A 17,830-nucleotide genomic window follows, 5' to 3' on the forward strand; every position below is an offset into this window, starting at 1 on the left:
CTTGGTAGCATCTTCAAACTCGTCACAGGACTACAAACCATCTCCTGCCTGCCCTCCAGGATCCCAGAATCCTTTGAGGTACATGGGATGACTGACTCACTGACTCACTGACTGACTGTCGACGAACATGAGGCTATGCATGTACACTGGCAGCTTCGGGATGAGTGTGTGGCAGTCAATGGGATGGCAGAAGAGAGAGAGAGAGAGAGAGAGAAAGAGAGAGAGAGAAAGAGAGAGGGCAGAATTGTTCTTCTTCCTCTTACCGTATCTTTGGAGGACCTACGTCTCTTGAAGCTGGAGGCCAGGGTGGAGGTGATGGACCTAAAAGTGGCTTTCTTTTTAGGGTCAGGTTCTGCTCTACCACTTTTTCTATCCTAAAATGAATATGTATAAGTGATTAGATCTCTAGTGTGTTTTTTGAATCTCTAAATCTAGTTGAATACTGCCCCATCTCATGTCCTTCATTTAGGTAAGAGAGCTACTGGAGATGTTCTGCTGGTGTCATTCCCAGTCCTCCAGGGGCCACCTTGGCCCTGACTTGAATCAGGATTTACAAAAGGGCCGACTCACTGCTAAGTCTATTTGGACTGGGCTAGGATCTGGAGAAATGAAAACCCCTCTGGGGAAGTAGCCCTGCTCTCCTCTGTGTTTTTTTACAGGCCTGATCGGCTAACCTCACTTCCCACGGGAACAACTGGAAATTCAGTGGCTAAATGGCATTTTCGTCCTAACAAACGTGACTCCTGCCCCTTGCTTCCACAGCTAGTCTAGCTAGACCGAGAGGTGAGATGCTGCACCTACCACTAAAAAAAAATGCTCAGGGCCTTTTCTGAAGCTGAATCCTAGCGCCACAAGAGAGAGAGAGGACTGCATTGAAAGAGAAGTCATTGTATGAATATTCTGTAAAAAATGTATTCAAAAATTTAAATGATGCATTTGTGCAAAGCCGAACGTTTTCCAAAGTAAAAGGAGAAAAAAAAGGAAAAGAAAGGGAAGAAGCAAAGCGTTAGCGCTATGATGTCATCAGGGGGTTGGAATGAACTAAAAAAGAAACAGAACTCAAAAAATGTAGCCATCGGTGTTAGCGAGTCGGACCTGGTTGGCACAGGCTGGGAGCACCAGCCACCAGGGCACAGGGAATGGTTGGTGGTGGGGGTCTGGCCACTCTCTGTGGCGGGCACTGACAACGATTCCTTCCCACATGCTTTAGTGCCAATGAGCGTGACCTTTCCAAATGGGGATGGCGTAACCAGGTCGGGCTCTACCAACGTACGGGGGTAACCAAAATGTATCCCGCTGGTGCGTAGTGCATGCTCGGGGGATACATTTCCTCCTCCTTTTCAGTTCTCTCTTTTGCAGACATGCACAAACGGAAAGGAAAGCAAGATGGATGGAATGGAATGTCTTTTTCTTCCATGGCATCTCAGGAAATAGCCATGGCAAAACTGTGATCCCAAAAAACCATTATTTTTGTTTGTTTGTTTTAACAAATAAATCTTTCCACTTGCCTACCTTCTAGTAATGTACCAGATACTAGTGGTCTGACGTTTCCTCCTGTGGAAAAGTCTTACATTGTCAAACTGATCTTTATCATGAGACTCTGTTTATACCCACAGGGCGACATGCTTAGCTCACAGTCCCACAGATTCTGCCCAATGACCCAGTGCAGTATTTTCTAGAAGGTTGGCAAGTGAAAAATGGCAGTGTGACTATAGTGCTCTGTCCCAGCAGACTTAACCACTTCAGTGCTGCTGCTTTTTGGAAGCAAAGAAAAAAAGAAATGGCTTTTCAATACTGTATTAGTGAACTGACTCCAAAGAGCTCTCAGTTAGTCTAATAAAGTATATAGCAGCCTGTCTTCATTCTTTCCCTCTGCTGCTTTCAGGGAGGTTAGTTACACCCGAGCAGCCCTTTCCCATGCCATAGTCAATGCTGCTATCACATGGCCATTTCATTTCACTTGTTGAAAGTGACACCCCAATCATTGTTTCTTTCTTTCATTCACTCTTTCTTTGAAGGGTGGTGCCCTTTAGTCAGATAAAGGATCTTTTACTCTCTGAAGGCTGAGTTGCTTCCCAAAACAAAATGAAGCAGCCCAGGCCATTCAGAGACAAGCTCCACAGGCCCTAAACTGGGGTTACAGGACATAACGGCGTTGATCCCACAGCAACTGGGAAAGAGAGAGCTCGGCCAGGTAGGCTGGACCTGGCTCGTGTATGTCATCACAATCAGGTGTCATTGTCAGGCATAAGAGATTCCTTCTGGACTTCCCTTGCTTTCAGGGCAAGGAGAAACCATGGCTTTGTAGACAAAAGATGTCATAACAAGCCCTTTGGAATGAACCCAGGGGAGTCTCTGTGCTAACAGGAACTGTCATTAATAGCACCCAGCATGAATCTTGGGCATCAAGAGATGTCCATCGTCTCCAAGTCTGTGGAATCCAATTGACAAGAGCACACACCACCTCTTTTTGGAACTGGTCCCAGTTAATGACGATTGCAACTGCACTTATGCTGGGGGTTAGCTTTGGCTTTGTTTCATTAATGGTCACTTGAGCATTTCACCACATAAAGAGCGGGAGAGCAGCAGTAGAAAGGGGTGTTCATCACCAGCAGATTAATGCTGTGATCATCTGCTGTCAAGTGCAGTCAGATAATGGTACATCAATGCAAGAGTGTTTTTAAAGGAGCTGTGCTGGCATTGTTTGCTCAAATGGAATGAGACCTGGCTCCTGCACATAGTCTCCAGCAGAACAATGTGCCAGATCACCCTTGGGAGCACAGTTGAGAATGAAACTATTTTTGCCAGGTGTCCTGGCTAGATTTGTGCACAACTCACCTCCTGGGAGAGATTGCATTGGACAGTGTGTTAGTGCCAAGGGAAATTCCCACTGAGAAGGCAGGGAATCTATGACTTGGCCACTAGCAACACAGTAACACCTGGCCATAGTTATTGGGGACCCGGGGCGAGGGGCGAAGGGGCCCCCCATGCTATTCCATAGCTCTGTATTCACTGACTTGGTGAAGGAATGGAACACGCACCTGTTGGAGATTTGCTCTAAAAACGGTTTGTCCTACCTGCAGGTTCTTCCGCCACACATTAACGGCTGCAAACGCCAGCTGCATCTGCTTCCTTCGTGCATCCTTATGCCTTTTGTAAGCTATTTCTATGAATATTAAAAATATCCCGGCAACAATACCTCCAGCCACCAGCATAAATACACCTGAAATAAGCAGGAAAGTTATAGAGGGCAATGGAAACTGCATCACGACTCTTCATTTCCCTTGCATAATACCAACCACCAACAGCATCTCACAGGCAAAGAGTCCCCACCCAGAGGTTCCCTGAAGCATAGGGACAGCAGAGCTGGGCAAATACTTCAGGACATTTCTGTACAGAGCTTTCATGATTTTAACTCAATTTGCTTTGTCTGTGTCGATGTCCCTTTTGCATTCACTGTCTGCATTCACCCTAGCAATGGCCCTGAAAACTGGATTTGAAGGGAATGCTGCAGACTATCCACAGACAGCTCATTTTAATGGTATTTCTATCAGCTCAATCTCAATGATGCCTATGGCCATGGGTATTTGCACTGGGAACTCAATTCTGTGAGTTCACATCAAGCCACCCAGGAGATGGATGCATGCTAAGTGGCCTGTGCGCCCAGTCAGAGCTGCTCCTGGGAACTTAAGAACAGTAGCGCTGAACATGATGCTCCTGGCTTGAGCTGACCACTTTGCCATGAAAATTTTCAGCTAGAAGGAGAAATTAGTAATATTTGGGACAGAGTGGGCACGTGGGAGTGCTGAGCCTTGTGTGGGAGAAGATGGGGCACTGGAGGAGATGGAGGGAAATGGTGCCCCTCAGAGCTGCCCTCATGCCTACCCCAGGACTATTGACCAGCACTGTGTCCCATCAGCCCAGTTCCACCCCCAAGCATCACCTGATGGCGGAGGAGCCACCAGCAAGGAATCATTAGCAGAATGTTTCCTTGTGCAGGGTGAACCCACCTCAGGAAATCATGATCTGAACAAGGGCTATGTACAAAGGCCAAACTCAGCATAGGAATAATGCCACCCATTTTTTTTCCCCAACCTTAGTCAAAACCATCCTCCCCATTTGACAGAGGGAGGACCCGAGAGGAGGGGACTTGCCTGAGGTCATGCAGAGAGTCTGAGGCAAAATCAGGTTTGGGAGCCAGGAGTCTTGCCCCTGAAGCTACTCCTGACACCTGCTGCCCTCCTTGTTGTGTTATTGATTTATTCTGCTTTGCTGTTTTTCTCCTCCCCCATTTCCTTGGGCTTCTACTTGAGAATTTGTTTTCCTTCTCTGCCTTGAAGACTGACTCTAAGCTCAATCTGGCATCCACAGTTATAGCCAGAGCAGGAGGGGAGATGTGCTCACAGTGGGTGACATTTAAATCCCAAGAATGGTAATAGGGGCCCAAAGGGAAGGGGTAAAAGGGCTTTTAGGGCTGTTTCTGATATCCCAGTGGGAGCAAGACAGGGCTCAATGCAGTACGCCCCTATATGGCAAGCAAGCACAGCCCCAGAGGAAGCAAAGCTGAGTTCCTGTAGGTGAACTTGGAAGGGTATGTTGAAAAAAGCAGGCTATAGAGCCGACAGGAGAAAAAGAGGTTTGCAGAACAAACCTGCCATATTTTCAAAGGTGAGTGTTGCTGGGGCATTGCTACGGGAATCACACTCCTGATACCTCACCCAAGTCTTGTCCAAATCCTCCATGAAGCCGTTCTCATGGGATCTGAAAGCACAAGGAGATAGTACTGAGCATTCACTGGAGATGGTGCTCAGACAGCTGAGATTCAAGAGGAGTTTGCACTAGCATTGGCCATGGGGGCAGGGGAGGAGTATGACCATCCAGAGCCCTTCTTCTGTGGAGCTGCCCACATCTGCTCCATAAACTGCTATTCAGATATAGTGTCCCTCATGCTAGAGGCTGGAAAGAGCTGTCTGGGTTTGCCTTTGGCCATGGCCACATGTTGAGCTGGTAAGGTTACACAGCAGGCATGGTACAGCTGTGGGTAGAACCTGTGTGCTTTATATATAGCATGAGGGTGTATTTTATTGCTGTGCTCCGAGTGTGCACACAGGACATGAGTATACAACCTCTCTGTGGGGCAATTCTTTGCTTCTCTCTTCCATTTCTGAAGTCAGTGCTTGCAGGAGAATTTGTGCCATTGTTTAATGAGATTCTGAAATACAAGGCCTGTTCTTGAGGGATGCGTATATGGGGCAGTTCAGGCACCTGAAATCCCTAACTCACAATTAAAGCAAATTAGGACCCTAAAGTGAAGCTTTGTTTTGAAATACAACTGTAGGGCTGGCCTCATGGGTTCCCCAACCATTGGTTATTACACTCCAAAGCCAGGTGCCTTAGTTTATAATGAAAAGCTTGTGTTTCTTGAGTAAGGAGAGGACCAGATTTGTGGACAGAAGCATTTGGGATGCGGGGGCGGTATCAAGCTGCTGGAGCTTGAAGACCAAAAAATTAACCCCTCTGCCCCCTTTAATCCTCTGCTTATAGACTCACCCTAGCACTGCCTGGTTCCAAGTTAATATTAAACTCAGCATGATTGGGGCATGGGACACCAGGAGAAGGGCTGGCAGGCTGGGGCACTTGGATCACAAGCACAATTGGAAGCCATAGCACCTGGATTGGAAGCAGAGGAGCAAGCAGGCAGAGTCATAGTTGAACCCTGGCTTCCCCCTTGCTCCTCCAGCTAGGCAGCCATTCCCATAATGAGAGAGCGGGCAGGTGAAATGGAGGGATCTCCCCTGCCCCCATATCCCTTCCTCCAGATGGGACCTGCTTCAAGCAGAGGTAGAGTGGAGTGACAGTTGCACTTGCTGAAGGAGATGGAGATAAGGAGAGAGGCTCGGGAAAAGGCAGGGACTGATTGCTGAAGGCCTGTGTGCTGGGCTAAGGCAGAGGAGACTTAGGCCCAGCTCCCAGCTGTGTCAGCAGCCTGCCTTGAAAGTTGGGGCAGTCATTTTCCTTCCCCATGGTTCTCTACGACACTTGCCCTTAACCTGCTGCATCTATTCAGGAGCTCAGGCAGCACTGGACAGGCCTCCAATTAGCACAGTATCTTAAGTCTGATTGTGTCCAGCACCCAATGCTTCAGAGGAAGGTGCAAGGAACCTTTCAAGGTAGCCTACTCCCAGGGCAGTTCCCTCCAGGGCCCCACCAGTGACTGCTGGCTGGTGGCCAGGAACAGGAGGGTCTGGTCCCTCCCAAAGCTGTCTTAAGGCTCTGAACGGTCTTCCGATCCACAGAAGAGTTCCGTCCCCATCTGGATAGCATGGCTATGGGTTTCAGGGGGTTATTAAACACTACATGGGGGAAAAGTGTCTCATTTGATCCTTTTTCACCTCTCAGTTTCCTTGCATTTTCCCTTGTTTTTCTGCATGTCAACTGAAGGACAGGCATTCTCCACCCGCCTTCTCCAGGCCATTCAGGATTTTGTATATTTGTATCAATACCCTTCCTACTCATCTTCCCTCTAAGGTAAACTGTCACAGCCCTTCAATCTGTCCTCCTCTGGGTGTTTTCCCACATCCACTATCCTGTCTCTGTACAATTGGAGGAGATTTAATGCCTGTAGAGGTAGGGTGACTAGTACCACACAGTTTTCCAAGTGTGGCTGAACCACTAATTTATATATGAGATATATGTATATTGTGGCATTTTTATGCATCACAATCCTTGTACTTCCTACCATCTTGCTAGATTTCTTGACTCCTACTGCACACTGAGCGAAATCTTCATTGAACTGACCAAGGTGATACCCAAGTCCTTATCCTAACCTGATCCAGTTCATTTCCAATCCTGCAAAGTCTATATGGAAAGTTCTCCTTAAGGACAGAGGAGGGACTAATTTGAAACTGCTTGCAGTGAATCCCATCATGTGGCCTGTTCCATAGCTGGGTTAGATCCTTGCAGTTCTCACAAGCTTCTGAGCTCTTGACTCCTTACATAATTCCATGTCATATGAATGTTTTGCTACCTCACTGCTCACCCCCATTTCCAGAACAATGATGCATACACTAAACAACTCCAGGCCTGGTATCGGATTCACTGGCTCCTGCCTGTTAACCTGCAACTGAATCAAATGGACCATTTATTCCTACTCTATTTCTTCACCAGTTCTGCTCTCTGGCAGCATTTCCTTGTGAACAAGGCATACATATCTTCAGAAGAAATTCAAGGGGATGCTTATTCACACAGTGTAAAAAGAGCCTGTGGAAATGCCAAACACGGGATTGCACTGATGCCAAGGTCTTATCAGGAGTCAGAAGGGAATGGCACATTTCTCTGGATAGCAAGGATATTCAGGAATATAAGAATAAACATTAAGAGAATAATTAAGAGCACTGCTGGGCTGTGAGCTCTCCTGCTTGAGGACAACAGTTGTCCCCATCCTTTGGGGGTGAGGATGAAAGCTTCTAGGATACATTCTGCCTACTGCAGAGCTCCTTGCATTTTCCTCTGAAGTATTTTGCACTGGCCACTGTTGAAGGCAAGATATTGGGCCACATGCAGCATGATGGGTGCAATGCAGGTAGGCCATGCCTATACTCTATTCTGCTAACAAATGCAGCCAGACACTTCCCCAGGTACGACTGCTGACTGGGCTCGGTCTATCATGCCTCTGGCCTCCCAGAGGTACAATACAGTTACACATTTCACAGGCTTCACTTAAGTCATGGTTACCAAGCCTGGTGCATGTGGGAGACAGAGCCCACCTTGGCTCTCAGATTCCAGGACTACTTCACAGTGCTGGCAAGTAGGAAGCAAACTTTTCTAGTTACAGATTGAACCAGGTTATTCTGACAATGAGCACAGAGCTGGAGCACTCATCAGGCTTTTTCATTCTAAGAGTTGAGATGTAAGGAAGCAGTCCTTCTCCCAACACCTCTACCTGCCCTTCATCCAACCTGGATTTTTACAGAGTATTATTTGCTTTTAAAATATTCTGATCTTTCAGCAAACTCTAAACCTGTTTTCCCCAAATTTGATGAAAAACATCCTCTTGGAGTAAAGTACTTGGAGACCAGTCTCAGCTAGACAGGAGCTTTTACTTCCAAGTTACCCAAGAGTCAGGAGTGCCTTAGAAACTGGGATAAGGAGATAAGGATACAGAAGCCCCATGCCACAGCTAAAGTCTCCAGATCTCTGGGCTGTATCTGCAGGCCAGCTGACTGGAAATCGTATAGCAGAGGTAGAGAAATGGCCTAGTAGAGATATGTAGAGAGATGTAGGTAGCCACATTAGCCTGAAGTCAAACAGACGGCAAGTTAGATTTGCACCTTATAGACTAACTAGATTAGTCAGGGGGCTACAGGGGTACATGAGAGCAAGCTGGCACCTTGCACACAGACAGCCAATGGCATTCAAGACCATGCAGTGTTTGCAGAGCTCAGCTATCTCAGTAAGAGCTGTATACAGACTTGAGGATGGCCAGAGAGACGTTCTGCTTCCATGGACTGTCCTTCCGCATTCCAATCCCAAAGCCAGAGCGGAAGAAGAGTTCCCCTGTCGTCACCAGGTCACACTTCTGGGAGGCTTCAAACTCCAGTACTGCTGAATCCCAGATGAAGGCATGGAGCTTGCTAATGGAGTATACAGGAAAGGGAGGCCAGATCAGTGTGGGCAGTAGGATTTGTCTTACAAGACAGAAGCAGCAAGAGCTACAGATGCTGGCACTGGATCTAGTGTAACCATCAAACAAGGCAACTATTGTTCCATAAAAGGAAGCTGTGCCCATTCTGATCAGCTCTGCAGCCCCTGGTTTGACAGGTTGGTGCAGTTTCTATGCAGTAATACAAGTAACATACTGCCATGGAGGTGAACTGGGTTGACGTTGCATTTGGCATTTCTCAGCCCATGCCTGTGACACCACCCCATTGTCCTTATGTAAAAAACAGATTACAGCACCTGTGGCTGAGAAGGACAGAGAGGCCCTTTCCTCTCCTCCCTCTGCTGCCTCACCAGCAAAAGCAAGAACTGCAGATGATTATAAATTTTGCCAAATGTCTGTCCTTTCCCCTGGCATGATCTGCTTCTGTGTTCCTGTCACCTCCCAAAGTGCACGCACCTCCAGCAATGCATAATCCTGAGGGCCTGTTCCCTGTAGCAGCAGCCCAGTGCTGTTAAAAGCCAAGTGGCCTGCTTATGTTGTAACATTTTTCACTGCACAGGCTTAAAGGTACATCCTGCATCCCTTCTGATTCCCATCATGTCCAGCAGGTTTAGCTACCTGCTGAAGTCTCTTTCCAACATCTCACTCAAGCTGACCAACATCCCACCTGGACAAACAACAGCACCTTGGAGGCTTCCCCTGGTATCATGGCTACAGCCATGGCCACAGCCATCCATAGCTACATCACTCAGGATGCCCCTGTGTGGCCTGGAGCAGACAACGAAGAACTACTTCAGCCCTGTCTGTCCTCACAGGTTGTGCCCCGACCCTGACAGAGGAGCAGGATATCCCTCAGGCCTCTGTCCACAAGTCAGAGGGGCAGTGTGTTCCCTGCAGCAGCCCCCACCCTGGGCCAGCAGTGGTCAAGTAGGGCTCAGCCCTCACTCACTTGTCCCTCACAGCCTGGATGGCTTCAGCAGCACTCTCGTAGTTGTGCTTCTCCATGTGCCGGTACATGGTGCTCAGTTCCACCTGCCGTCGGAAATAAATGTCCACGGAGCTCTGCTTCACTGTGGCATAGATGAACTTCTCAGAGGGGTTGCGCAACTGCAAGGGAAGGCGAGAGCCCACAATCAGAGCTGGAAGAGTGGGGACCATAGTTTAGAGCAGTCAACAGCCCCACTCCTGTTCCCCTCCCTTATATGTTAGCTGCCAGCTACACTCGCATTGTTCAAAGCTGTGTTTCTTACAGCCCCTCTCCTGGGAGAATGGGGCCTGGGCTCCTGACTCGCTTGGAAAGTCCCACTGCCCCATGAATACTTGCAGTGGGTCCTGTCCTCCGTTTGTCTGGCTAATCTTATTCAGGATAGGAAATGTGCTATTTCTGGATAATATGCCCTTGGACCTCATAGCTATCTGTTAGGGCTGTGCGAAGCTTCGGGTGGCGATTCAATTCAGAGGACATTTGGCCCAATTTGGTGGCCAAATCTCCAAATCCGAATCAAATCAGGGGACCAGTTAAAAGGTCTGAATCTATTCGAAGCTCTCTGAATCTTCAGAAAAGATTTGGAGAGCTTTGATGATTTGGGCAGTCCCCAGTGGCTGCAGCAGGGAGCTGCAGCTGGACTTGGAGCTGGTAAGTACTAGAGGTGGGGGAGGGAGGGGGCTGGAGGAGGAGTAGGGGACCATGGCAGGACCCCTGCCAGGCCCCATCCTCTGCCTGTTCCCCCTTTCCCCCATGCTGCCCTGCCCGCCCCAGCTCCTGGCATTTAAAAAAAAGGCTCCAACTCACTGTTCCTGCTGGCACGGAGGCGATCCCTGCTGCCCCCTACTGCCCCGCACTGCATGGGGTGGCTCTGCACAAGCCCCCCGACCCTCTCCTCCCACTGTCCCAGCCCCCCCACCTGCCCCAGCTCCGTCTCTTTAAGAAAAAAAAACCCAAGAAAAACTCTGGGACTCTCTGTTCCTGCAGCAGCCTCAGGGCTTTGGGAGGGCTCGTGGAAGAGCCCCCCCCATGCAGCACAGAGCAATGGGGGCAGCAGGGATCACCCCCACCCCCGCCAGGCAGGAATGGTGAATCCAGGGTTTTTCTCGTTTTTTTTTTCTTAAAGGGGCCAGAGCCTCGGTGGGCGGGGCAGCCATGGGGGGGCTGGGACAGCACAGGGTGGGTCGGGGGCATCGTGCAGAGCCCCCCACAGCAGCGTGGGGCAGTGGAGATAGCCCTCTGCCTGGCAGCACCCACTGAGTTGGAAGGCGTTTTTTCCAAGTGCCAGGAGCTGGGGCGGGCGAGGGATGGGCCTGGCCTGTGTGATTTGGAGATTTGGCAGCAGCCGAATCTCCAAATCAGATTCAGCTGACTCAAATCAGGACAGTGATTTGAATCACCAAATCAAATCACTGTCCCCTGCATCGGCCGAATCCGAAGCAAATACTAGCTGCTTTGCACAGGCTTACTATCTGTCTACCCACCAACCCAGCCCTGATGATACTGCCCAGTCTGTCATGCCAGGCCACCAAGCACCTTGGAACAGTGGAAGATGGTCAGCTAGACCTACACGCTTGACCAGATAAAAGGCACTGGGGAGTAGGGGAGGGAGTTGCATCCACTGGGGATAGTAGGAGTTTGTTACTGATGAATGCTTTTATGCTCAGTCCCTCAGGGAGCTCTGCACTTCAGCATTTCTCCTTTTGTTTTCAACATTTTTATATTAAAAATGTAAGTCAGAAAGTCTGCCTATCTGTCTGTCTGTCTGTCTGTCCATCCATCCTAGAGCAGTAACTGAGAGAAGTGGGGTAGAATCTACTCTGAGATCCATTTGATCCATTCTCTGAACAAAAAGGTTTTGCACTCACAACAGACCCTTCATATATTTCTAACCTACTCTACCCTCGTTCAATTCTCATCACATGAAGCTGCTGCCACAGGTCTTCCCACTCCTTCTCCCCAAGCCTATCTGCTTGATGTCATACCTCTCCTCACTGTTGGCTCTTACCCTTTGTGGCACAACAGGAGAAAGCTGAAGTGGCAGATGTGGCAGAAAGAAAAAGGCGCTGAGTGTAGAACAATTCCCTGCCCAGATACGTGCCTGGTGTTGCAACAGGGGAGTGGGAAGGGCATGAATAGAGAGCAGCATGTTTGGATTTGAAGAGGGTAACCAGAAGAATGCTAGTGTGACTCTAGTCCCTAATCTCAGAGCCCTGAGGATTTATGATGATTAGTGGCATCAGGTTTGCTACCCACATTAAAGCCAGATGCTATTTTAGCAGCGTTCCTGATTATCGGCTATATTGTACAGGCCTGGAGATGCACATCAGTCCTTTTTGTATCTTGGCATCTACCCTGCATCTCTGCATGACTCAACAAAGCCTGCTTTGCCCAACATTTAACATGTTTGCCAGCATGCATCAGATAAGACTACCCTGGGGTCATTGATTCCCGTAATTCTCTCTTCAGGTCGGTCTAGCACCAGGAAGGCAGCCAGGTTGGCAGTATATGAAGCCACAATGATCATAGCAAAGCCGGCCCACACCATGCCAAGTATCCGAGCAGAGAAGCTCCGGGGAGCACCTGCCAGGGAAAGGAGAAAAACTTAGCAACAAAGATGGTAGCTCCATGTGCGTCAACAGGTAGAGACTCCACAGAGCAGACAGACACAGGCAGGGCTACCATCAATTAGATATTCTGAGAAAGAAAACAAACCTTATTGTCTGTCCTAATCCCTACAAGTAGGTATAGACTTGTCCTGCAAAGGTATTATGGGAGTCACATGGCAGACCCACCCCATCACCATGCCTTGTCAGAATGTCAGTAGAAAAGAGCATGAACAGTTTGCTCTTTTGCTTCTCAAGAAGGAGCCCTGACTGACTTACCCCAAGATCCCTCTTACTGATGCCTGCTCAAGGTCAGCTCGCCTTGGAAATCTAGTGATGAGACCTCAACTGCCCAGGCACTGAGTCCATCGCACTGGGGAGCAAGATGTTGAGATCTATGTGGATCACCTGACAAAACATGTGCCTTAAGCACCTTGTGGCTGGGTGAGGTGGAAATGCTGTTGTCTAATCAGTGAGAGGATTATTATTATTTTTATTTTTTTTTTAAGGAAAATTTTTCATGTTCCAAGTCAAATCAGCCAAATCAATTCCAAATCCATGAGTCATTCAAGAGCCAAATGTGGCCCTACTACCGGCAAACATCCTTCACCCCTGCCTGGGGCTTCAGATGCTTCCAAATCCTTTGGCAGGCATCCTATGTACAGGCCCAAGCCCAAAAGCTTGGGGTTCAGATGCCCTCAAGTTTGGCTTGATTATCTAGGTGGAGTAAAGACTGACTTCCTAACAGCCTAGGCACTGAAGCAAACCCAGCATTTGCCCTCTGTCACCAGAGACACAAGCAACACAGGCATGGAAGTAACTGCTTGTGGTGAATAAAGGGAAGATCCTACCAAGGATACCAAACAGACAAGGGAGCTCTTGCTGTAGTTAAGAGCTGGCACACATAGGGCACATCTATGCGCTAATGTGCAGTAGAATTAGTCTACTGCACATTAGCGTTACTAAAAGAGCATGCACTGGCGCTACTGTGCAACAGTGCCAGTTACTGCACATTGAGTTAGTACCTGTTATTATAGGTACTAAACTTAATGTGCTGTAAAGATGGTGCATTAATACACATGTAGATGTGCCCATAATCTATGATATGGCCAGAGTAGCAATGGAAAGTATGCTCCCAGGTAAGGTGGAAGAAACACTTTTGCCCTCAGTCAGTGTCAGATCCAGGAGATGCCCATGCAGCAGAAAATGCTGAAGCATAAGCAGGTCCAGGCCTGCGCTAAGTGGACAAGAAGGGAAGGACAAATGACATCTCTTCCAGCCTTGTTGGGAATATAGTTCCCATGTCCATTCTCTCAACATCCAAATGTATCATTGCTAACTGCAGGCTTCTCTTGTCACAAAGCCTGGCAGAAGACACCCGTCTAAGGGGTAGCCAGCAGCAGTCTCTGGTGAGGCCTGCCTCCAGTCAGCACGGCCTCTTGTCCTCCCAGCTGCTGCCCCTCACCTGCTCTGCTGCCTCGTGCCTCCCGCCACACAACGATGGAATATTAGTACTAAAGTAGGGAGCCTGCCTTCAGAAACTGGGATAAGGCCATAGATGCCTCATTCTCTTTCTGCTCCAGGCCCCCAGCCCTGCCTCAGTCTTAGGCCTCAGGTCCTCTCACTAAACTAAAATCTCCATACCCTGCAGTCACCACCTGTGCCCTAATGGCACTAATCATGGCCCTAACCATGGCCTTCAGCCTTCCCTACAGAAATGCCCCATAGTCACGCCCACTATTCACTGGGGTCTCTGGCCCTATACTGGTTTCAGCCCACCAGGTCCCAGATCCTTGCAGGAGTCAAAGCACAGAGTGTCTCCTAGGCACAGCCTGTGCCCCCAACCAGCCCTGCAGCCATACCTAAGCCTCTGGTTAACAAAAATCCGAAAGGAAATCTAACCTAAAATTGCCTATCTTTATGAGGCTGTTAGCAGAGCTCCTTCCCTTCTGAGGATCTGGCCCACTCCGAGCATCTAGCCTAGTGGTTCTCACACTTTTTGGACTTGAAACTCCCCTCGCTGAGTTCAAGATACCCCTCCATAACTTTTGTGAACCACATGGTACCCAGTTTCAAAACCTACCATATATTACAGCGCTTACCTCCTAGGAAAAGGGCCGGACAGTGCGGGTGGGGGATCAGACAGACAGGGACAAGCCTTAACCTATTCTTAGCTGTCTATCTCCTCACAGCACCCTTCAAAGGATCTCACATCACCCTGGCTGAGAATCACTGCCCTAGTCCTGCAGTGATTCTTACCCAGGCTTACAAGAGCCCTTTCTCCTCCCCATTCCAGTTACCTGACCTGTGCCTTTGGTAACAAGGATCAGGAGCTGCTACTTACCTCAGGATCTTGTTACACGGTAATTTTGGGTGGTTCCTGGAGCTAATAACCCTTGGATTGTTAATTAATATTAATACCTGAAACTGTTTTTAAGCACTCATTATGCAAATCAAAGTTAAGCCGCTCCAGGGCAGGATTACCTTTGATCCGTTCTACCCAGCTCATGTTGCACTAAGGTGTACACAATACAGACACCAGTCTACACCTTAGTCTAGGCTACACCTTAACCTAAACACCCCACCCGGGGTAAGTAATGCCCCAGGGGCAGGAGGAGAAAACCTGGGGGAGGAAACAGGGGGAGCCCCCGGGACCAGGGGGGGAAGCCTGGAGTGGGAGGGGGCCAATACTTACCTTTCACTTCTCCAGGCCCCTGTTGGCCTGAACATGTGACTTCTCCAAACTGGAGCCAGCACTAACTAACACCCATTAATGTTAACGGATGATTAAACAGCATAAGGTGTAACAAGGCCCCCAGTCAGTAGCCCCGCATTCCCCTGTCTTGCAGGCTGAGTTCTGTGGCCCTTTTTCCTGTGCTGTTTGCTTTTGCTGTTCTATGCAGCTGGGCTTCCTGCAATCTGCACTGGCTCTCTCTCCCGTGGCCCTCTTAACTCTGCTACTTCTCAACTCTCAGTGTTGTTGCTCATGTAGCTAGTTATGAGCAGCCTGCACTTTGCAGCCTATCTCCCCGTAAGCCACAGTCTGCCAGCCTTCCACCTGCCCTTGCTTTTACTTCCTTCCAGTAACAGGGGTCAGGGTCCTCCATTACACAGACCCAAAGCAGAGTTGTGTACACACATAGGAAAGCCTTAGCACTGCACCTCCTCAATTGCACTTTCCTGAAAGGACATGAGGGGGAGGTGAAGCTTCCCATCCTGTGATCTGGAGGATGCAGTTGGACCTGCTCTCTCAGCACCATCTGGGTGCAGGTGGCTTACCTTCTCCAATTCCAGAGTTCAGCAGGACCCCCCAAGAGAACCACATGGCAGAGGAGAGGGTCAGGGCATCTTCCTCCTCTTCCTCACTGTTCACTTTGAACCGGCCGAATGGGCTGAAAGATGTGAGCAAGCACTTTGCTGACACATGGAGCCCTAGTGCCTCACAGCTGCTTCCCAGGACTCCCAAACTAGAGCAGTTCATGAGGCTGCCCATGGCATTCCCAGACCCAGGGGACTGTGCCCTACAGACCACAGCTGCTCTCCCCCGATATCACATATGCACACTCACTACCCGGGGTGTCTCTACAATGTGGGACTCACACACTTGTGTGCCATTGCCTAAAGCTTCTCTCTGGTATGAGAAACCTTCAGAGCCTGCTCCAAACTACCCAGTGGGCTGCTGGGATATCCCCATGTGGAGCACATTTCAGGAACCCAGCTGGGGCTCTCAGAGGTAGCAGCCACATGGTAGTCTCTCCAGTAGACATATCCCCAACCCACCTTGCCCTATGTGCCCCCCCTCCACATGCTCCCATCTTCATCTGTGTGACAGCTAACACAAAGCATAGTCACCTGAAGCGGTCCAAGAGGTATAACATCACAGCCACCACATGCACAGAGAGACCCACCAGCAACCACAGCGTGCTCTGGAAAGGCTGCATGAATGAGTCCAGGGTGCTGCGGGGGATTTCCTACATACAGGAAGGAGAGGAAAAGAGCATTGGTGCTTGTCAGATGGAGTCATTCAAGAAGCCAAATCTTCACAGTCACCTGCTGTACAGACCCCTGCACTTCCCCGTTGTGGGTGTAATAGCCGCATAACCTGTTCCCCTGATTTCCTCCTGTTCTTTCATTTTGGAAGCCTCAGCATGAACTGTGGCAAGGCCCTGCATTGATGAATTCAGCTGCACTAGGGATGCAATCCTGTTCCAGGACAGGGAAGGCCGAAGAGAACATTCCCATGCTGCCCCCAGAGGAAGCGCTGGGTGGTTGAAGAGGTCTGAGCACTTCTCACTCCAGTGGGCCACGGGCTAGATCCTAAAACAGCGAGCAATCTTCAGCCATCCAGCAGAGAGGTTTGGAGTATAGAGGCCCCCAGGAGAATCGCTTCTCTGCTGGAGCAGGAGAGACCTGAAAGCTCTTACTGCTGCGGCTGGTGAGGGCTTGTGGTCAGAGGGGCTTATCTGAGGGAGGATCCATGCCCGTTTCCTACACAGGAGGGTTCAGTCCGTCTCTTGCAGGAAGAAACCCAGAGATTGCATGCAGAACTGTGGGAACTTCTGTCTTACTCTGGTGTCATTGCTAATGAAGCAGGCAGTGCGGAGCTGGCTAAGAGGCTCTGGCCAGGAAGAGAAGAGTACAGAGGTGTGGCCACCTCAGACTGCCATTGCCCATCCTGGTTCACTAACCAGTCCCTCTCCCTGTCCCTGGGAGAGCCAGTTTCATGGCACTGGCTGCATCAGCCCTTACCTTTTTCACAAGGATGGTGAGTCCCTGGTACTTGAATGGCTTGGAGAACTCAATGTATTGTGCACGCTCATTATTGATTGTGAGGGGGGCCACGATCATGTCGGCCTGGCCGCTCAGGAGCTCCCCCATCATCCCATTCCACTCCTTCTTGTTGCTGTTATTGACCTGCAAAGAGCCAACAGGGAGGATCAGCCTGGCTCTGCTCCCACCAGGCTGAGGCTCTGCAAGCCCCCACTTCTCCACCTACAGCATGTTCAAACCCCCACACTGGGGACAGCAAAGGGAGCATTGGGTCCAGTAACATAATTAGGGCTGGGTGAGAGGGCCATCTGCCCCAGCTGCCAAGTTAGGAAGCGCCCCTTACCCCTGCAGAGTCTGTAGCCCAGCAGCATGCCCATGACAGAAACCCCAAAACAGCTCTTGGCCACTGCTGCTTTAAGAGCAACAGCCAAGGTGGGCAGAGGATACACAGCAGCAGCAGCAGGTTCACTGGGGCTGTTCAGAAGTTCCCAGTGTGGGTAACACTGCTGACCCCTGCCTTTGCTCTCACTACCCACTGCTCTCCCACAGGGTTTGCCCCTGGTGCCAGCTCTGCTCGTTTGTCCTGTACTCCCAGAGACCCCTGTGGCTGGTGCTAGCTGCTCAAGTACATTTTGTCAATGCATGATGCAGGGCAAAGGGACACCCAAACTCACCCGTTCCTGGGTGCCAAATTTACCATCAGCAACCAGGTGAACTTCATAGGTGAAATTCATCACCCCTGCAAGCCTAATCAGGAGGTCAATGCAGAAGCCATAGCAACACAATGCCACAGTGGGGCGGCCTGCA

At 49.7% G+C, this 17,830-nt stretch overlaps 1 protein-coding gene across 6 annotated transcripts in view; it reads right to left on the reverse strand.

The window, feature by feature from the left end:
• GRIN1 (glutamate ionotropic receptor NMDA type subunit 1) overlaps window positions 1-17,830 on the reverse strand; it is a 61,463-nt gene that overhangs the window by 9,655 nt on the left and 33,978 nt on the right. For 2 of the 6 annotated variants that reach the window (XM_059715438.1, XM_059715437.1), the window contains 10 exons: window positions 17,698-17,825; window positions 17,003-17,167; window positions 16,106-16,224; window positions 15,533-15,645; window positions 12,082-12,230; window positions 9,612-9,769; window positions 8,472-8,633; window positions 4,652-4,761; window positions 3,078-3,223; window positions 264-374 (listed from right to left, as the gene is read on the reverse strand). In XM_059715438.1, coding sequence (XP_059571421.1) covers window positions 264-374; window positions 3,078-3,223; window positions 4,652-4,761; window positions 8,472-8,633; window positions 9,612-9,769; window positions 12,082-12,230; window positions 15,533-15,645; window positions 16,106-16,224; window positions 17,003-17,167; window positions 17,698-17,825 — 1,361 coding nt within the window. Of the gene's footprint in view, window positions 1-263; window positions 375-801; window positions 868-1,512; window positions 1,555-3,077; window positions 3,224-4,651; window positions 4,762-8,471; window positions 8,634-9,611; window positions 9,770-12,081; window positions 12,231-15,532; window positions 15,646-16,105; window positions 16,225-17,002; window positions 17,168-17,697; window positions 17,826-17,830 lie in introns of those variants that run through there. The other 4 variants (XR_009455881.1, XM_019475931.2, XM_059715439.1 and 1 more) reach the window with 4 other exon arrangements.

Source organism: Alligator mississippiensis, chromosome 12 (genome assembly GCF_030867095.1).
Source record: "Alligator mississippiensis isolate rAllMis1 chromosome 12, rAllMis1, whole genome shotgun sequence".
NCBI classification, from domain to species: Eukaryota; Metazoa; Chordata; order Crocodylia; family Alligatoridae; genus Alligator; species Alligator mississippiensis.